Raw genomic sequence first — 22519 nt, 5'->3', positions numbered from 1 at the left:
AAAATAACCTGTGAGGAATATTATTCTGCTGAACATGATTGAACTGCAAAAACACAAAATCTTACCAAGATGTTTTGGTTTAGTTTCAAGTGCAAATATGTTCATAAACTTGGAATAAGACGAAACTAACTTAATCCTTAATATTAATGGAAAAAGTAGTAGTTTCAGTAGCAGATTATTTCACTTATAACAAGTTTTTTTCATGTTTTCAGTGAAATAATCTGAATAATGGAACAAGAACGTTTTCATTTTTCAAATTATTTACTTAAAACAAGCTTATATATCTTGATGAGAAGTTACTTCTAAGTTTGCTAAGATATTTACACTAGAAATTAGACCAGAAGTACTTGATAAGATTTTGTGTTTTTTCAGTGTGTGAAGATGAAATGAACGAGCTCTGATCACTTTTTTTTTGAAGATTTTTACTCAATTTAACAATAATTTATTTGTCCCAAAGGGAAATGAAATGTTGTCATCTAATAATCTTCAAAGAGTCAATGTGGATATTGATGATGTGGGCAGGAAGAATCTCCAGTAGCAGTCAGTGTTGCAGCGAATCAGAAGAGGCCTCTGACCAATGGTTGCTAGCAAGCATACTAATCTATCTCATTTGCTTTTGCTGCTCCTCTTTAAGTCTCTACCCGCTATGATTGATGGAAGAGATGAACTTCAACTTGTCTGGGATTTGGGGGTTGTAGTTCAGGAGTTATTTTCAGGTGGCACCAGTTGTGAAAACACCTTGTTGTCATGGTTACGCACCATGTTAGCTGTCCGAAAGTGGAAAAGTAAGAGCAGGGATTGCAGCTGCACAGCGTCCAAAACCAGAGGGAGAAAACTCAAGAGCGTTACTCCAACATGCTGCCACTATGACCAGAATCTAGAAAAGAGCTAATGCAATGAAGAGAAAAGAAATTTAAAAAACAAATCAAATCAGTCACTTTCTATAGCAACTATGTTTCTGTTTTATCTTATAAAAGGTCGAATCGTTCAGCTTCGTTTCTTTCTCACAGATTTGACATTTTTCACATTCATATGCACTGCCATTAATCGTGTTAAACCTCAGTTTCTGACTGCTGAGGGAGACATTGCTCTGATATTATGAGGACAGGGTCATGAGAAAGGGAAAAAAAAAAAAAAGCCTTGACACATTTCTGGGGACAGACAGTGTCCTTGTTTAAAGTAGGATGTCACTTTGTTGCCAGTTTTAAGCGCATAAGCTCAAACCTAGAAAGTTTGTGAAGTTGGAGATGGAAACAGAGGACGATGAGACATTTTATGTCCTCACTTGGTCTGTGAGGCAAGCTGGGACATATTCACTCACCGGCCATTTTATTAGGTACACCTGTACAGTTGCACAGCCTGCCTGAGTATTCTGGCTGATCATTTCCGTCCCTTAATGGCTACATTACCCATGTTCAACCAGCTGGTTTCCTTAAAGTGGACATAGAGACTTTTTCACACTTTAATCTTTCAGCTCTGGTCTACTTAAAATAGAACTGTGATCATTTGAATTTCTCATTATTGTAGCTCCACAGGCTCCTCTTTGCCTCCTGTTCTGAGGTGTGTCTGAATTTTACTCCTCCTTATTTTCAAACTACAGTGGCCCTAATATAATGTCATACCAAAGCGTGGTGCTTGGAAAGTTTGAAAACAATCCTTCTAAAAACTTGAAAAGTGCTTGAATTTTACTGTAGTGTACAAACTAAGGTTCCTGATGTGAAGAATGATGGCGCAGATCAGACTGTGTCCCTCCAGAATAACCCTGCTCTGCATACACTTTTAGCCTGGCCTGGCTCTCCGCTCTCTTACACACACATCAACAGAAACATCTAACCCAGATTCCTGCAGCGCCGTACAGCTTCAGCATGAATGTCCCAGAACAGAGCAGCGGGGTATTTCCTTGAGGAACTCCAGGAGAAACCCTGAGAGGTGAAACAGTCACAGGATAATTGCTGCAATTCTCTTTCTCGGAGCAAAGTGAAAGCACTTAGGAAAACTGGTTCAAGGAGGATCTGGCTTACTTCCTAGAGACGGCGCGTGTTTCTAGCGTTGCCAGTTTTTGGGATGTTTCTGCAACCTGAGCCGGGAGGTCGGAGGTAAAGGTTGAGTCAGGACCTGGTGGGATTGAATCTGCCGTCCATGTGCCTGATGTTACAGTTACAGTAAATCCAGGATTTATTTGCGCGCTCGCCGGCTGATGTGCCCTCGTTAGCGCAGTCACATGTGCTGATGTAACCGATGTGTCACTAGGCTACCTGTGATCAGTGAAAACCAGATAAACACACCAGTGACTCACTGTGTTTTGTGGTCGGAGCCTCTCGCTGCAATTCTGTGACCTCGTTTCATCAGCTCGCCTGAAGCCCAACATACACACACACACACACACACACAGAGTCACTGCTATATTCACTCTGTTTGCATCCCATAACAGGACATTGCTTTAATAAACATACATTTTCTGAAATATAACTCCAGCTTAAAAAGGGGCAGGGTTGCCAGATTTGACTGTTTCCAACCCAAAAACAATGTAAAACCTGCCCAACTCCAAAAAAAAACAAGCACAAATCTTAAATTCTAATACAACCCATGACATTTTTGGTTGTCCTTTGTAATAGTTGTAATATTCTGCCTAGAACCAGATCCCACTAGTGCTGCAAAAAGGACTTGACTCTTTGAACCCAATCAAACCTGAGTTTTTTGTGTTATGTCCTTTTAATTCATGCTGCTGCCCTGGGATTTCTGTTTTAAAATACTAGACAGTGACACTTGATTAACCAGTGACTAATCATTGATGTCATCTTGGAGAGATTTCAAAATTAATTGAAGTAATAAATGCAATAACACAGTATTTTATTAAAACATTTGTTCTTTTCTGCCACACAATGACAACTATTTTATAAGAATTTTTCTCTGAAACTTTTCTAGAAACTTGTCAAATTTTAACTACCCTCCCAAATATGGTAATATGAGTTACATCAGCATTTAATTTCTCTTTGGAATCAACTAAGATCTTTTGAATTTGTAGCTGGTTTTTCCAGCCAAACGTGTTCAAAAGCAGACAAATCTGGCAACACAGAAAGCAGGTCGGTGGGTCTCAACTGCTTCCAAAAACAGCAGTAGAGTTTTTGAAAAAAATAAAAATAAAAAACACCCGGGTTTTTTCCTGCGATAACTTAATGTTTGTCCTGGAATATGAGATGTTTCAAAAACCTGCAGAATGCCAAGTCCCTCCGCGCCGTCACCTAGCAACCCTAGCGGAACTCCACCCGTTACCTAGCAACCTAGTCCGAGTTCCAGGACATTTGGTCAGCTGGTTTTACAGCTAAATGCACTTTACAATGCGCTGTATGTTTGTATAAAAGTGCATCTGTTTGCAGCTATTTTCATGCGAGTGTAAACATTGAGTTGGGGGGCATGGTCAGCAGCAGAATATTTGGATTTAAAGTGACAGAGACCATAAAACTGTTCATTCTGAAAGGAGCTCTGAACTGAGCAGACTAAAATCTCATTATCTAAGAAGGATTTTTGTGAGAAAAATGAAATGAACGTGTTTTGTATAGGCCATAAACCTATTCTAACCTGTTCAAGGAAGAATAATAGGCCACCTTTAAGATAATCTACATAGCAGAAATCAACTGGTTTGCTTGTACGCCTCCCAGAAAAGGAAGCATATCAGGCTGGCGTGTCAACAGATTTACGTCCCCACAACTTGATTGAACGCACGAATGATTAGCGGTGATGCAAACCGGAAGGCTCAGTGAGATATGAATCATCCTCCTCATCATCAGCTGCTTCAGAGCGATGGCAGAGATGATGGAGGAGCTTAGAGCATGAGGCTTGGATTAGACTCTCTCCTCGGCTCGCTGCGCTCTCTCTTCTGTCCTTTCTTTGTTTTGTCTCTCAGCCTTTGTTTTTCTCGCTCGTCTCTCTTGGCATCGATCTTCCTGCTTGTTCATTCAGTGCTAATCCGTGCCCCACTGATCTATTTTAGAAATGTCTTAAGATTCAGAGAAAACAAACTCACATTTAGCAGGAAAACTGAAGCGTACGGAAGACCAGAAGAGCCATTAATCAGTAAAGAAAAAAATGCATAAATGCAAACAAACCTGTGTGTCTTCAAATCTAATATGAAAACTTAAAAACAATTCATAATAAGCAGCATTGTATAAAAGTTTCACAAACAATTAAACAAAAAGCATTGTAATTATGCATGAACAAATATTTTTTAAATGTCTTTTTGGGACTATTTATTATTTTCTTGGAAGTGAGCAGCACATTTCAAGAAATATTTTATTGCATTTTTTCCTGCAGACCATCAGAAGTTATGATTTAATGTAGGACTGAAACAATTAATCATATTGATTATTTATATAATTGTCAAATAATTTAGTATTCGACTAACTGGACACAGAAAATGCCATTTGCTAAAACATGACATTCAGAGCAGTATTTTATGGAAAATTCATATACTTTGCATTTAGGATAAAATATGTTTATGTTCTACCCAGAACTCCTCAGGTGGTAGTTTTAGCTTCACCTGGTTGAAAATCTGTGAAAGACGAATCTCCTTTTAAGCATCAGTTAATCCAAAAATATTAACATATCAGCTCTACACTGAATTGATATGAAGTAGAGGAAAAAGGGCTGAGCTTTTGAGAATTATTTCATCTGCAGATTCATCCTGTCCTACAGATCAAATAAAGGAAAGCTATGATGTTGCATTTTAGGCAATAAACTGTTTATTTTCTTATTTTAAAAAGGGATTGAATCATTTGTTTATTTGCATATTTCAATGTATTTTTAGTATTTTATTTAAAAAAGGCTTCAATGAAAAATCTGCAGCATGTGTCGGTTTTTTAAATGTCTTCCAGTTCCAGTGTTACATGTTCATTGTAATTTCAAGTTATTGGTCTTTGTGAATGTGTTCTTGCATTGTTGTGCTATTACTGTTATATTACTTAAAAATGGTTTCAAAACAACAATATTATTGTTTATCGCAATAACTTCTGGGACAATTTATTGTCCAGTAAAATTCAAGTACTGCATTGTATCAGTGAATACTCCACAGAAGATAACATTTTCAAATAAATATGCCACCAGGAGGAGTATGGAGTGTAAACTCACTCTAAAATCTAATTAAAACTGACAGAATTAGACAAAAGTCATAACAAAATAAAATAAACTATAATAAAAAAAACCTCAGAACTATTATAACCTTTGTTCTCCTCATTAAGAAGCAAACTGAGCCTCCAAAATGTCTGTTGTGTTAAAGAAAACTCGGTCATGATGGAGACATAACGGCTTGTCCTCGTCCTCCCCCCTAATTTTGCTTTAATGCAGAAGTTGACAGCCTGCTGGACAGCGCTGTAATTACGCTGTCTCACAATTAGGCAGGCTGTGATTCATTCAAGTTAAACACCTTTTAGCTCTCCCACTGCTTTCCCCACTCTGCATCATCTCTCCTCCCATTCTCTTCATCACCTCACAGCTTCTCTTCTTTTTTCCTCCTGCTCTCCATCTGTAGATCTGTTTTCTTTTCTTTCTTTGGCTTTTGGACACAAAGCGATATTGTGTAATCAACATGTTCTGTTTCACAGAAACATGTTGGGGGGAGTAAAACAAAAAAAAAGAAGATATTTAAAGAAATGATTACTGAGAGTGAGAACAGGACTATGGTGTGCCATTTGTAAAGTAACAGAGTGACAATTTAACAGCAATAATTCAATTAGCATGCTAAATATTACACTCCAAACTAAATATAGTTAGACTGTCATAAGAGAAAAAAATAGATTATTTTTCAAAGTCATATTTTCACCATGTTATTCATTTGTTAATAAATATCACAGTTTTAAACAAAATATTGAATTAGGAATATAAACATTTAGTTTACAAACTAAACATTTAATTCCAAATTATCATTAACTTTAAACTAAATATTTAGTTTACAAGCTAAAGACATTAGTTCCAAACTAAACATTTTATTTTGCAAGCTGGCTTGCTAATTAAACATTCTTTAAATATTAGAAAGCTAAATATTTACTGAGAAAAGTAAATATTTAGTTTTGTAAACAAAATAAACATTGTTTACAAACTATATATTTAGCTATCAACCTGAATATTTAGTTTGAACCTAAATATTTAGCTGGTAGACTAAATGTTTGGTTTTAATACTTATTTAGTCTGCTCATATTTACTAAATATTTAATTAATTGCCAGCTAAATATTCAATCTAAAGCTAAATATTTAATATTTCACTTGCTAAATATTAAAACATTGAGAAAATATGACTTTGAAAAATGAAATTATATTGGATTTTTTTTCTCTTATGTTTGGCTAAACAACCCACATATTTGGTGCTAATTCATGGCAGGATGCAAAGCGTTCTGTTCTTTATTATTTCTGTTTAAAAAAAGGAACCGTCTTCATGTCCTTTACGTCTCAGCGCCCAGCAGCCAACAGGCTCTCATGCTCGGTGGTGTGGAGTACGGTTTGGGTCTGGCACAGAGAGGCAGAGAGGAAGGAAATCAATAGCCATCGACATGCAACACTGCATCAGGGCTGCTTCTGCCCAGAGAGAGGAAGGGAAAGCGATGCATGGATGAGCGGAGAGAAACGGAGAGAATGAAGCTGCGATAGAGACAAAAGGTGTGCTTGATGTAATCAGAGAATAACCTGAGGCGGGGACAGAAAGGCAGGTGATAAAAAACAATCAGAACTTTAAAAAGATGCTGCAACGCCACCATTAAAATACATCAAACTCAGTGAGAGGAATTATTTTATTATATTAAAGTTCAACTTAAGATTTCTGCAGTTTCACCATCATATTTCAGCTCTGTAGTAAAAAAAAAATCTCCTCTATAGCTCAACTATTGTGATAAAATGATAATTATCATCTGGAATAAACAATAAAACCCAGAAACAGATGAAGTCTGTTCTGTCAGAGCAAAAGAAAACTGTGATTATTGGTTCATATAAGGACTACGCCTGTCATAATTGGCAATAAATCAATTAATCGCATGATAAATTAAAGCAAGCTTAATAATTTCCATTTGCATGATTTATCGTTTTTCTCTTTTCTCTCTTTACCAAAACCTGGATGATAAAAGTCTTCAGTCTAGTGGTTTGGTCTCATCTAGTTTTTTTTAAAGGACAATTTTGTTTATAAAGATTTTATAATTAATTTTATCTGTTGTTTTATTTATTTTGGATATTTAAAATGTTTCCAGTTCACCATTGACTATGAACAGTTTAAATAAAAATACACTATCACTTTTCCTGAAAGACAAAATACAAAAACTACCTTGCCTCCACATTTATCAACACACCCAGTAAGAGAAATTTCAAAACATAAAATGTTATATAATAGTTTGCGTTGTTCCTGGTGTTGAACACAGCAAAGACTAGATATTATTAATGATAATAATAAATGATGTAATATTATAGTGTCTTCTCTAGTTAATTAGCATTATCTTTATCTACAAAGTATAGTGCTGGAAAAGAGAAAAAACTGCACAAAAGATTGTTGTTTTTTTTTTTGCTAAAATCAAATGTAATTGGCAGCCCTGACAGTCTGGAAAAGCATTTCATGTCCACTGATAAGTACGGCGGAGGACCTGCGATGCTGTGGGCCTGTTTCTCTTCCAAAGGTCCTGGGAACCTTTGATTTGAAATAAAACTTGTTTATCCAGGAAGTCCTTTGTTTTTCCTGTGATGTTGTAATATTTCTGCTGCTGTATTTGTTTTCTGTGCTTCAGGACGGCTCACGCGCAGGGCAAAGCAGAGGCGGCGGTGGGAGCCGCGCAGAAAGCCCACGAGGAGAGCCGGATGGCTAGGGTCACCGCCAAGCAGTTCTCCCCGTCCTTCCAGCACCCTGGAAACGGTGGGCTCCCAACACACACCAAAACCAGAAACGATTCCCACGTAACGACAAAGCTGCACCCTCATGTGCAGAGTGACTTGAAAAAGCTAAACTCTATTTTCGACCTCATACACTGCAAAAACACAAAATCTTACCAATTAATTTTGGTTTATTTTCCACTGTAAATATCTTAGTTCACTTGAAATAAGACAAACTTGCAAATCACTTTTCAGGAAGATATGGACCCATTGCATTTTATTTTTTACATCCAGAAATTTTATGCATGCGCACAGCACAGCTATGGAGGGCTTTACTTGCCCTCCATAGCTGCGGTAGAACAACTCCGTTAACGACCTGGAGATGTAGATATTATTAATTTAGAGCAGTGAGCAACTGCAAAGGGAAAATAATGTAGAAAAAACAGTTAAGAACAACTCGGAACCACTGTTTTCTCGCTCTGTGTCAGCTATGCTACGCGCAGACTCGTTGCCATAGCAACTGACAATAATGCCACCATATGTGTTGGGATTCAACACCAAAGAACACTCAAACATTTCCCACTCAAAGAACAGAACATTCAGTCTGCTACAGTTTTATGATTTTAGGCTTGGTGTTTATTTTGTGATTACTGTTAACTGATCGCTGTAGTAGGTTAGCTACAGCTGCTATTAGCTAAGCTAACACAGCAGCGGTTGATTAGCTAATTTAAACACCTGCTCTGCTAAGGATCTGTCAGACTTGGTGTTTTTAGGTGGCCTATTAAAAAAATTAACTGAGCTAAAACACACCAAATTCCATGTCACGTCTATATGTTAAGGTTGTCAAAGTCAAGCTAGCATAACTGATCTACTTCCCTCTCCCTCGCCATTTAATTAAAACATTTCCTTACCTTGTTATCTAGTTGTTGTAATGTTGACAATTAGTAGCAAAGGACTGCATCTTTTTTTCTTTTTTAAATCATGTGTACGTTTAAGATTTAGTCCGTGATGATGACAGCTTAACAGCTAAAACCAATGCTAACCATCGTCAGCCAGCAGCTTTTTGTCCTCCAGCAGGAAGCTTGAGCGTGTGACATCATACTGCAAGGGTCCATAGAAGCTTTTTCAAAGTCAATAATTCCTTAGTATTGGTAAAAAATTCTGTTTCCATATTATTTGACTTCTAAGTAAACTTCACATGCGAACAGACCAAACACATTTTGATACATTATGTGCGTCAGTTTGGGGGAGTTGATGTTAAAGGTCACTGATTGCCTCCCTCCAGCTTTGCCATTCCACGTCTCAGTCACACCTGTGGCGCTCCACAGGTAGCCGTCCCATATGGAGCACGCATCATGGCGCACCCGCACACACAGAATGCATGGCCGTCATGTCCGCCATCTTTTCTGCTCTCACTTATGAGAACGTCTCTGCCAACAAGCATCAGCTCCGACATTTAGCCGCATGTTTGTTTGGACTTCTTGGACATCATCTTCCTCATGCCGCCCAACTGTGTCCTTTTGAAATCATCACTGTTCTGACTAAATTAAGAACATGTTTTTGTATCGCCCATAGGCCTATCCTATTTAGTAAAATTCACACTTTGCTCTTTTTTATACTTCCATTTGGATCTGGCAAAAAAAAAATCTAGCTCTTTTATGGCAATAAATTTATGTTTTTTGGTGTCTGAAAAACGAGCCGTTTCAAAAACCTCCAGATAAACGGGACCTGTGCTGTTATCTAGCAACATAAATGGCGCTTCAATTTGTTTCGTCAGATGGTTTTACTGCTGTATTCGCTGCACAATGGCTGCTGGAAAAGATAAGTGTTTTGTTGTTAACCCACCATTCAGAAACTACTTGCTGCATTCTTGCTGGTTGTGCAGGATGCTCCACTTCTGCTTTTCAAAGATCTCAAAATAGGCACAACTGACCAGAATAAAATCTTGCTATCCATTTGTAACACCCATAGATCTATCCTAACCTGTTTGAGGAAGCAGTAATAATAATTAATAGCAGGTCGCCATAAACGAGTCTAAAGCCAAACAAACATTTTGACGCTTTCCTTCTGATTGCTGAATTTGTCTCATGTTCTCTGCAGGAATGGAGGTTCAGCGACCCAAACGTCAGGTTTCCAGTGAAGTCGAGGGCGAGGGCTTGTCGAGTAGCGCCGGCACCGCGGAAAGCCCAGATCTTTACACAAAAAGTGTTGGATCTGATGACCCCTCCAACGATGCCGCGACCCCCGACCTCAGCCCACCCTCCTCTTCACCTCCCCACACGCCGCCGCCACCTGCCCGACCGTCGCAGCGAAGCAAGAGCGCCCGATTCCACCGGCAGAGCGCTGTGGACCACGGAGACCGGGGTAAGGACAGCGGTGAGAAAGGGGGAGAAAGAGGACACACGGAGATTCAAGTGCTGATGGAGGGAGGCGGTGAGGGAGGAGTGAAGCCGGAGTATCCACGCGCCAACAGCTGGAGCGAGGACAGGAGGAGGGGGGTGTTGTCAAAAGGAGGTGGCGGGATCAGTGGCCGTGGAGGAAGCCGGACCAACGGACACAAACACAGCTCCTCCAATCACAAATCGCGGGAGCACAGTTCGTCCAATCACAGGCAGGCCAGGGGTGACAGATGGACAGAGTCGTCTTCATCCGCCACTTGGACGTCTGGGCACAGGGGGACGCATGGCAGGGCGGGCCGGCTGCTGGAGCAGGATGAGGAGAAGATCAGCAACTACGAGATGGAGATGAAGCCTTTACAGCCCAGAGACTCCACTACCCACAAGCCCCATGGGCATGGGGAGGAGCGGCACGGGCACGGAGAGGGGTGCTCCCACGGCGCGCCGCGGCAGAGGCACAAGAACCGGGAAGGGAGGGACGGGGGCAAGGACTCGACACACAAAGGGGAGAAAATGGATTCTCGGCAACTACGACGAGACCTGACCCTGTCCCCGCCTCTGAAGTCCTCCCCCATCATACCCGACCGGCAGGACCTCAGCCTCATGGCCAGCAAGGGGAACTCGGTAAGTCTGACATGCTCTGATGGTACGATATGTCTAAAAAGCTTATCATAATATAAGCATTGCATATCAGTCGATATTGGTAATTAGCGATTGTTTTCAATATCTGAAATGCAGCCAGATACATTTCAGATATATCTGCAGGAAAATTATGGGTGAATATTACTGTTTCACCTATAATTTGTTCTCAAGCTATTGGACTCATTTTCTCCTTTCAATACACGCTGTTCATTTTTATTCTTTAAGCAGTTATGAGGAACGGAGGGGAAACCAAGCAAGAGGTTTCTGTTGTTTGATTACCTAGCAACAGGCTGTTGTTTCTTACCCATCAGGTTGTTGCTAGGTAACCAAAACATGAGTGAGCTAATTGATGCTACTAACCTAGCTTAGCTAGTCAGAGGCTGAGAGCTTGAGCAGATGAAGTCTTTTCTCTGCCTACATCCCCCAGAATGTTGTGCAGTTCTGGATTGAAGTTCACTGAAAGGAATCAGTTTCTGCAGTCAACAACGCTGATCTTTCACAGTTTGTGTATCTATGTTGTCCCTTGACGGGTAATTATAGAAATACTATTCTTACGCTGTTCTCATACTGGTAAACTCGGTTTGATTGGGGACCAAAATTACATTTTACATTTTCAGCTGCTGTGGTTCTCTTTCACACTGCACAATCCAAACCCTTTGAAAAACCTGTTCCCCTCCTCGCCTGTGGTGGCACCACACCAAGAACCACTGAAGAAGACACCGAGCACAACTTCCTTCTTCACAGAATGTAAACAGAAATGGAGTGGTATCAGATTTTAATGGTCTCTTTAGTTTTTGGCAACAGATCCTTAGTCATTTCTCCCGCTAGCGCTGGCTGTCTAGCACTTATTATGGTTGTATTTACCCAGAATGCCCTGCGCTGTTGTTCGTTTCCTGCTTTTGGAGCGATCTCCAAGGCACTTGGCATTCATGTATGCATTCTAACTTCAACAGAGCCGAGTCTGAGGTTTGTAGGTGGACCAGAGTTTGACTTACACGTTCACTCCTCCCCAACTGAACCGGACCTTCTAGACAAATGGACTGGAGCTGGAATAAACTGGACTAAACTGGACTGATGTGAATGCACCACTAAACAAAGATTCATGTTGAAATAATCAGGTTACTGGTGACTCTTCCTTCATCGACTTAAAAAGGCTCTTTGAAATTTTCTCTTGTATTTGTTGACATTTTGATGGTGACCCACAAACATAAAGACAGTTGTAGGCTGTTGCTGCTGTTAAATGTGTTGAATAAAGGGAGGATCCAAAAGGTGAAGAGTTTTTGGTTGATAATGGCTGCGTCACCCTTCCACCAATGCGTTAGGAATTGCTTGAACTCACCTAGACGAGTTGATTTTCTCTCATCTATTTTGCGTCTCAGTAAGGCTCTCCTGACGGCGCATCACTGCCCTGAACACAATGTTTCACTGACATTTGTGGATGTGGTTTGGCTTTATTTGGCATAATCTGTGGGATTTATTTAACAGCTGGTCTCCAAATTTCTCTTTCTGCATAAGCAGATTTCATAATAACTAAAACAGAAATGTGTTTTTCCATGAAATCAGGATAAATAAAACCAAACTAGTGATTTTCTAGCTGTAAGCTGCTATAATAACCTCTATCTGTGTGGTGAGTCTTTGCTGGCTGCTGAAGCATGTTGTTCAGAGGTTAGGTAATGTTTCAAACCCATTTGGACCATTACCTGTAACTTTTCAAAACTGACAACCAAACATTCGCACCCACTTCACACCAGGAAGAGGCAGCCATGTGGAGTTAGGAGGTGTCACTTGTGGCAACAACCCAAAGCAACGGTTTCAGGGTCTCCCTGGAGAGGGTGTCAGAAAATGTGTGCTGCTATCCCTGCTTTTAAATGCTGACAGAAACATTAGCCCATACTGATTTCTCACTTTCCAGTTTCTCAGATCCATTTCAGATGCATTCTGCTAATGGATGAGATTGTAACTCAAAACCTTGGAGTTTTCCAAACGCCACAGATGCAGTTATGGGCTTAGTCATGTTTGGTTTCTCCAAAGGAGGGGGGAAATTAATGTTTATATGTGTGATGTACAATACAACAGATAGCGTCCCAGGAAAATATTAATCGATCAGACCCTCTTTCTCTCTAAATTATTGTTGCACCGACTGACAAAAACTTGACCTGCCAAACACTGTCAGATGTTTATCTTATTTTATTGAAAAACATACCTTTGAATTAACAGTACAGACTACAGACCTGTTTTAAGGTTCTTACCAAAAATAAAGTACACAGCAGTATTGTGCTTTTTCAAGATCACAAGGTTTGAGGTCTTTTGAGGAAATTCAAAAAAAACAATTTAAACCACCGAAACAATGTGATGAGTTTTAGGTTTGCTTGTAGAGCAAAAGGAAAATGCACAGATACAGCAGCTTTGTGTCAATTTAAATGTAAAACCAGTCTAAAACAAATACCCAACAAAAAGTCAAACATTACAGGAAAAAATAAAGTACAGCATGTGTAACATTTCCAAAAGTCAATTTGTAATAAGAAATAACATTAGCATCACAGACTTATTACAGTAAGTTGGCAGTTTTGTCTTGTTTCACATGACTGTAGATTTCTACCTCTTGTTGTCCAATTCCTCTGGATGTTGACCTCCAAAACGTTTAATGTAGAACTTCTTTTGTTTCTATAGATTTTATTGACAAAATAATATTTTTGAAACACATTTTTGTTGTGTATTTCTAACTCTTCTTTGAAGCTCCCAAAGAGCAGCTAACAGCAGTTAGCAGTTGTAAAATTAAACACAGCTAAAACACACAACATTAATAATGAAGTTAGTTAAAATCATACACAAACCATGGAGAATGTACACATGTAACCATTTATAAATTGAAATTTGTCTAAAACTTATGTTTACATATAATACTAAATAAAAGTATAATGCTAATGTAGGCCACAAGGGGAGGAGTACTGGTTGCTATGGTAACCACCAACTGTCAGGAGCAGCATAACAGACATCTTCTGATTTTGGCCAATTAATTTGACAAATAAATAACCCAATTTTGACAATGTTAACATCTATAATGATTAAAAAATAAATATTTTCATCTTTGCAAAACCTATAATCTTCTATCTACAGTTTATCTATATTTGGTTAAAATTTAAGTGTCCTCTGTATACCAGTGATTCTTGAGAATAGGGACAAAACAGGTCCTATGGATAAAGCATGAAATTTGAATAAAATATACACAAGATATATTTTTTTCAAATATCTAACTAAACTAACCTGGGTCATGTGAGCACAACAATGTATATTTTTCTTTTTTTTGCTGAATATTTTTTTATTTTAAACATTGTAGTCGGTGGATGATGCCTGTAAAAGCCCTTGTCCAGGAGCAGAACTCAACACATTCTTATAGTTTAAAACAATTAAATAAATACTAAAATTATATATTATGACAATTAAGTATAAGTAGACATATAAATAATTATAAAAGTATCGATAAATTGAATTAAAAATAATTTTTAGATATTTTCCAACTCCGTTGAAATTTGTCCTTAGTTTTTGTCAACACCGTCAGAAATGAAAAGAATGTAAAAAAATCAGGCATTATTGGGGGGCACCAGAACTTCTGAGGACCCCATGACGTTGTCTTTTCTCTTCCTTTGCTAGGAGGGCTAGTTAGCTCCGGTTAGCTTAAGTTATTCTTTAGTTTTTTCTTCTGTTTTATTCCTAAGTTGTTTGTCACAACCATGATGTGTCAACTCCATAACTGACAATTTACAAAACTTTGATGAAATTTTGTGAAATAAAAGCTTAATTTTGGTATAATGTAAAGATTTCATGGACCTGACGAGCTACAATATGACCTCCTTCAGAATAACATCATATAAATTGAGGTAGTTTGGCATTTCGTCAACTCCGTCAGATGTCAACTCCGTCAGAGTTTTTCTGACTCTTTCAGTGAAATTGTTGTCAAATCTCACTTAATTGTGCAACTAATTCATTTTAATGTATTTTACATGAATTGCATTACTTCACATGTACCAAGTTTTTCATTTTATTCACTAGTTTGTCACCACCTTCAGTTCTGTGTCAACTCCGTCATGCACTGTCAACTCCATCAGATGGACTTTTTCTTGTTTTTTGTTTTAAATAATATTTATTTTATTTCTTGAGAAGCATTTGTCTGTAAATTGAGTAAAAATATCACTAATGGGGTATTTTAAAAATCATTTTAGATTTATTTTTGTCAGATGGTGATGACAAAGTTTTGGGTCAGGTCGATTAAAAATGTAATTTTTAAAAAAAAATTCGCAACTGGGAGCCTGTACCTTAGCATCTTCATATTTTCTAAACATTATTTGTCATATTTGCATACATAAGGTTGAGAAATAATTAAAAAAAAATATGGGAAAATTAAAACCCATTTTGTCCCTATTCTCAAGAATCACTGATACTTGAAGCTAAATAAAATATCATGGAATAATAGATAATAAATAAAATCTGACCTGTTTAACTTTTCAGGTTCAGGATGATTGAGAACATTCCTAGCATTGATCATTGCTGCTTTACATTGCACTGCTATTTATATCTGCACGGCTTAATAACTGCACAGCAGCTGTATGATGCATTTGTCAAATTTGTCGTGTCACTGCCACACATTGATTTGACTAAAAGGATTTGTTACCCGCTGTCATGAGAATACATCCTGTCCACCGTGACATAACACAGTGTTATCCCTCATATTAAGATAATCCTGCAGGACAAGCGCAAGGTTTACCCTTTGGAAAAAAAAAATATTTTGGTTCACTGAACAAGCAGAAAGGATTACTGTTGTAATGTGATTTTATTCATTTTTTATTTTGGCGGGTTATGTCTTAACTTGAGCTGGTGACTCGCTAATCCCTGCTGATAATACGGCTTTAGCATTAGCTAATGAAAGCAACAGGAAAATTCAAGTGGAAAAAGTGGAGTTCCTGCATCCCTCTGCTGACTCTCCTCCGTTTATCCGCAGCAGTTTGATGATGCTGGGGGACAGAAGCCACTACCTGCTGCAGGAAGGCAGACGTACACAGTACACAGATGCATGCTCAGAGAACAACCCCAAGATGCACCTTAGTAACAGAGGAATGAAAAAGTAGCCCGTTGCACTCAGAGAGGTGTCTTATTGGTTAACCGGCACTCTGTTGCTAGGGAACAGCGTATGCATCGCTTCGTCTGCAGCCAATCAGTGGGCAAACGATGGGGAGTTGGTGTGTGTGTGTGTGTGTGTGCGCGCGTGTGTGTGTCTGCATCAGCAGAGAGGCAAGTGAGATCAGTGTTAAACAGGTTCCCAGTACACACAAATACTATCATAAATACACAACGAGCGCCATGGGAACAGAGCTACACCCGTCTCCAGTCAGTCGCTGAGTAAACATGACTGTCCTACTGTTGGTGCAAAACACCAAGCAGATGCTTGATTTTTTTTTTTTTTCATTGCATTCATTGTGGCATGAAAAGCTTTGAAGGTAAATGCCTCAGAGTCCATCATGCGTCCCACTGGCACATATTTACATGAAGACGATTCCCCAGACTGGTGAGGCTTTTCACCCGCCGCAGCAATTAAAACGACACCAACAGAGAGGGAAAAGAAAAAATGCAGTTGGATAGAAACAAATTGCAGATTTCCATCCTCCAGCGTTTGATCAAACTCTCCCCAGGTGATTTAACAAAAAACGGTCTTGAAAGCTTGTGTGTCGGATCATCTTCTGTAAACAGGTGTCTGCTGACATGGTCTGAGCTGTCATCTTGGTCAGCTGCTGCGTTTCAGCTGCTCTGCAGTTTTTCTGGGCGGGCCGCAGCAAGGAAGCGATGCAGTTCACACATCACGCTGGTAAAATGGATCTCTGACGGGGAGATGCAGCGTTTCAATGAGAGCAATTAGCACTGTTAGCATAGCTCTGAATTAAATGAAGTTGGTTTCATGCAGAACTTCAGATTATTATTACATCACTGAAGAATTAAAGGGGCAGTGTTATGTAAAATCTACTTTTTTGGGCTTTACATCATGATATATTCGATGACGTCATTTGATCTTCAGAAACAGAAGTGTTGCCTCGATTCTTTAATGCTTGTTTTAGAAGATCTTTAAATCTAACATTTCCTTCAATGCAGAAACATTTGCCCACAACTTTACAGAATTTTTTTGTGAATGATTATGCTTTTGCACAAATTAGAAGCTAATCAACAAACCGCGTCATAAAATAATGCAGAGCAGTAAGCGAGGAGCAGAGAGTGTGAGTGTAAAACCCGATCAGATCTGCCTCTGCTGTGGTAATCATCTCTGACACAGATCTGTGATAAGCCTATCACCACGGTGATCAGCAGGAACAGCCACTCTGGACGGGACGGATCCATCTACAACTTTGTGGCACAGAGTCCCATTTCCCATCTCCCTCTGCAGCCATCATTACAATTATTACAGCTTTAATTAAAACAACAGGTCTTCTAAATCCTTTCCTCTTTAAGACCAAAATGTATTTAAAACAGTCAGGAATAAGTAGGATGGAGGACTCTGGTGTTCATATTTACCCAAAGTGGAGAGGTGGTTGGAAAGAACGGCCTTCACCTCGACGACCCAGGCTGTCAGCAAGCATCTGCTCAGACACCACTTCACAAAACAACCCATTAGTACAGGATCTTCAATATGCAAAACGCACCTATTTTGGTTCCTACTTTGGTGAACGTTGAAGCTCCAAGAGACGAGACAAGAAACAGAGGGCAGTATATAAATATAGTTTGTATTTTATAAGAGGGATGCATAATCATTTTTGCCCTCATAAGAAATTATGACGTCATTCTTATCTGTTAGATATAACAAATAACATGTTTGGTGTTTTTTTTTTAACTTGATTTTTTTTTTTTTTTTTTTTTTAGTTGAAGTGATGTTGGCATAACCTGAGAAAACAACTTTTTACTGGAAATTAATGATTTTAAAATTCCTTCATCTCATGTCAAAAAACAATCAGTCATAATTTTAATAGTAATTTAAAAAAATAAAATATAAATCACCGCAGGGTGTTGAAGGAAAACAACAGAAATATAAACAGAAAGGGTCAGAATGACTCCAACACCGTGTCATTGCTGCCCAGCTTGTCAGCAAACAGAGAACGGCTCTTTACGGTTTTGTAGCTACCGTGACTAACTGCCACGGCGGTTGCTATGGAGTTACTATGACAACTAAAGTATAAGTACATCTTAGTCAATTTCAATTTTTGAGTACTATAATACTAAGATAAATACCAGCGATATTTATTAGTATTTTTTTCCAAACTAGCAAAATTAGCTTTGCTAATGTGGCTTTTATCTGCTAGCTAAGATGGATATGTAGCCTACATGTTTACTACATGCACTTACTCCCTCAGTCACAGCCATTTTTGTTCATACATCTTTCTCTTACACATTGGTCAAGAGTGTCAATTTACTTTCCATTTGTTGGTCTAGAAGTCATGGTTCAGCTTTACTTTGTGCTGTGCTTGCCTACCAAGATGGCGCAAATTACTTCTGGTATGGATTTATGGGAACTATGTGTATGCTGGGTTTGTGCAACAAATGTTAAAAGAACAAGGAGAAAAACTTTGCATTTACCGTAATATGTCAAACCCAACCATCACATTGACTGAGGATGCTCACAATGCTAAAGATAGTAGCAACAAGCTAGTCTTCTCAAATCCATTGATCGAAGCTTTTCAAGTAACATGAAAATCTGCCTGAGGATACAATCGCTGAACCGATTAAAGATTTCATAAGAAACTTAATGTCCAACTCTCCACCCTTATCGAAGCTAAGTAAAGCTAAATATTTAGCTGGAAACTTAGCTCTAAGCTAAATATTTAGTTCGGAGGTGTCCAAAGTGCGGCCCAGGGGCCATTTGCAGCCCTCTGAAGAATTTAGTGTGGCCCCAGACCTCACAGCAAGTGCAGGTGACCCAGATGGACACTTTTTCATAGAGCAAGATTATTTATAGATAAATAACGTGTTAAAAAAATATGAGGTACAAAAAATAAATTCCCATTTATCAACAATGTCTTTGCATTCCTCTTAGCTTTGGAGGAACTAGAACCACAAAGATCGACCGACTTTTACTCAAATGCAAAACATTCAACTCAAATAAAAAACAATCAACCCCAAAACGTCAGAAACTGTGGGTCTGTCTGATGATAATGCAATTATGCTAAACCTTTTTTAGGTTTTGTATCTACAACAATTTAAAACTTTAATTAAATATTCAGCCAATAAACCTAAAAAAAAAGGCACATTGAGTTTGTTTTAAAATTCTTTTTGCGGGCCCTCAAGTTCTTTTGACTTAATGATTTTATCCCTCCTGGCAAAAAGTTTGGACACCATTGATTTAATTTGAAAACTAAATATTTAATTTGAAACTGTGAGATGTTAAAATGAATGAATGAATAATAGTTAAAATATGACTTTAAAAAATTAAGCTCCATTTTTTTTTCTCATATGACTAAATAACCCAAATTACTGCGATGAGTTTTTAAGTGTTTAACTTCACAAATGCCACCTCATATTCACACAAACATTAGTTGGGATTTGTGTATCTTTTGACAAAATTTCCAATAAAAATCCTAAAAATCCTCACAACAGTTGTGAGCCAAGGAACAGTCCAAATAAAAAACACAAACCCCAAAATGAATTCATTGTTGGTGAGTGGATGCAACCCGCTGACCGCAAATGAAAAGAGCCTTTAAGTGTGCGAGCTTCGCCTGTGCACGTCCTTAATACTGACACCTTCTCTTTTCTCTCTTTTTTCTCTCCCACGCAGGCCTACAGCTCCATCCTGGTTGCCATGGTGATTCTGCTCAACATCGGAGTGGCTATTTTGTTTATCCACTTTTTTATTTAAAGGCGGCGATGCTTTCAGAGTCAAACTACCTATGCCAGAAACACGACGAAAACCACGAGTATTACAGCAAATCTGCTGCCCCTCCGTGCGTCCCGGCCGACAGAAGACCCGGACCGAGGACTGGAGAGGCGGAACCGAGCCGGGTCCAGTCCGGTCCGGTCCAGGTGGAGGAAGAGCTGAGGCCAAAGAATAGGACAACAGGTTGGTCCAGGGAGGAACCTGGACTTGTGTGACCCAAATGGGCTGACTTGAACACACAGACAGGACTGACGGACTTTTTCATTGTCAAATCATAGTTTTCAACAGATTTGTAACTTCAGATTTATTTATTGACTTTTTTTTCTTCCCATGTGCAATATGTTGATGGTTGTATTGTTTATTTTTGCAACCCACCCCTCTTCTCTCTGAACCTCCTGCCTTTTACTTCCTCCTCATCCCCAGCGGCTGTTACTGATGGTACGGGCAGTGAAACCCGGGCGGCGAGTTCTCATTTCACCTCGTTTTTCATGTGTGTGTGTGTGCGTGGGAGCGTGTGTGTGAGTGTGTGTTCTCTAGTTGCATCCAGAGGTGGGCAGAATAGCACTACTTATTTATACATATTTTTACTCGAGAAAAAGTAAAAAGTATTCATCCAAGAAAATACTCAAGAGGAAAAGTCTACTCAAGTACTGAGTAACTGATCAAATTATCAATTATTTAATATTTTAAAAATACATAATCGGATGGACCAAAATATAAAGTTAAGTGGAAATTTTGGTATTTTAAGGACAAAAATGACAGTAATTCATATAAGTGACAAAAACTAAAATCAGGTAAAATGTATTTTTTTTTTCCAAATCAGTTTCTTTCAATAAAAAAACAGCTTAATACTTTCTGCTCTCCTACAAACACGTCAGTGAAAGGACGCAGTAGGGTTGCCAAATGTCCCGTAATTTAAGCCAAATTGAAGTGTTGTACTGGTCACTCTGATTTAGACTACAGCCTCCAATTCGTATGTCCAAACACTAGATGGCGCTCCTCTCCTTACTTACCTAGACCTAGACAAAAATGTAACGTCGAAGTAGAAAGCGCTGCGCAAATGTTCTTTGTCTGTAAACGATTCTTTGGTCTGAAATGACAGCTAATTTGAAAATAATTGTTTTATATTCTTATATGGAAAAATCTAGAAATAACAGGAAACTGTGCAACTGCAAAAAGTAATGGGAACAAAAGAATCCGTGGGTTAAACCTGTCAGTGATTAAAGCTTTTTACAGTTTGCAATTGGACATAGAGGTGCAAACGATTAATCTCAGCTGTTTAAATAAAGCTTATAAGTAATGTGCTTTTGACCAACAATGCTGGTTGGTATTGCATTAGTTTTTAATTTTCCTGCACTTTGATGGAAGATGCAGTCTTGCTTTAAAGATCTTCTGCTTACTGAGGACATAATCAGCTGAAAACGTAAGGAAATTATTATTTATTAAGTATTGTGCAATGACGTCACAATCAACACATTAGGTCATTGAGTCTCACACCTGGTGTAGCTGTCCCGCTTTTTGGAGGTGCTGAGGTGGCAAACGTAGTACATCTCAAATCTTTGAGTTGAATATTTGAAATTAAACATCCTTAGCAACGTTTGGATGAGTAATGCTAAAAGTATTGGCATTTCCTTGAGTTGGAAATAACCCAGTCTTTGATGTTTTTGTAGCTAAATTCACAAATCGTTTCAAGTTTGTTTTTTTTTTTTTGTTATGCCAGAAAAACATCCTAAAATTACAAGAAAGTAATTTATAAAAGCTTGGATAGAGTTATTAAGGCCTGACACGACCAGCTCAGCTAGTCTGTGATTCTTTCCTAGAAATAGACGTTTCCTCAATCGTTTCAAAGAACTGCTATTGATAATTTGGTGATAAAGACGAAGTATTTCCGATAAAACCAATACCAGAGTAGAACTTAAGATGCTCAACATCCCTCATGCTAAGTTTTTGTTAGTTTTTGTAGGAGTAAACATAAAATTGCAACATTATCCTGGTATTATGTTGACTTCATTTTCTTTCAACTTTATTTTTGTGTTACTAAAAGTTTATTCTGTTAATATTATGACTTTATTCTTGTAGTGCCAATTCTTGTGGCACTAATATTCAGTCATTTGACCTGAATTCAAAGTGTAAATAAATAAATAAACCGTAAAAAACACTTTTCAAACAAGATGGCCACCTTGACACCACCCTCAGCTATGTAAACACAGAGTGGTGAAAAACAATCCATGTTTTAAAAAAAATTAAGTGATCACAAACAAAACACTCAGTAAAACAAACAAGGTTGAGTCCCAGGTTAAGCAGTATTTTAATTGTAATTAAACGGCCAGTGATAGTATGGCTATTTGATTTGTTTGGACTGGGACACTCGGGGTGTAATGAAGGACTGTTGGATTCTCCTGCAGCTGTCTGACATTTTACCCATCACAGATCTCCATTTGCACCAAATTACTTGTTTTCACTGCTTGTAAAAGTGCATGAAATGCAACATTTCTGTTCCCCTCTGCAAAAATATTGACAGCATCTGTTTTTATTTACCTGCATATGTTTCCATTCTTCCTGCACACCGTGTTTGATACCATCAGTAACGGCATCTGGTGGGCCGAGAGGACTTTGAATGTTTCTTTTCTCTTCTTTTTTTATTGTTTTTAATAATCCAACAGCATTTCTTAAACTTGGGATTGGAGCAGAAACTAAAGGCTGTGGGTTCACTTCTGGTGTTTCTCCAACTTATTCCAAC

The 22519-nt window shown here is 38.4% G+C and overlaps 1 protein-coding gene across 1 annotated transcript in view; it reads left to right on the top strand.

Moving 5' to 3' along the window:
* The window catches only part of jph3b (junctophilin 3b), a 43107-nt gene extending 22493 nt beyond the window's left edge, over nt 1–20614 (top strand). Inside the window, exons 4-6 of the mRNA XM_014996917.2 lie at nt 7755–7879; nt 9937–10856; nt 19681–20614. Of these exons, the coding sequence (XP_014852403.2) occupies nt 7755–7879; nt 9937–10856; nt 19681–19761 (1126 nt within the window). The 3' untranslated portion in view covers nt 19762–20614. The remainder of the gene's footprint in view (nt 1–7754; nt 7880–9936; nt 10857–19680) is intronic.
* The last annotated feature ends 1905 nt before the right edge of the window (nt 20615–22519 follow it).

The sequence above is a fragment of the Poecilia mexicana genome, unplaced genomic scaffold (genome assembly GCF_051168715.1).
Source record: "Poecilia mexicana isolate PSO_F unplaced genomic scaffold, ASM5116871v1 scaffold_6, whole genome shotgun sequence".
Lineage (NCBI taxonomy): Eukaryota > Metazoa > Chordata > Actinopteri > Cyprinodontiformes > Poeciliidae > Poecilia > Poecilia mexicana.
Note: the sequence above shows the minus strand (reverse complement) of the source record. Positions and strands in the feature narration are given on the sequence as shown.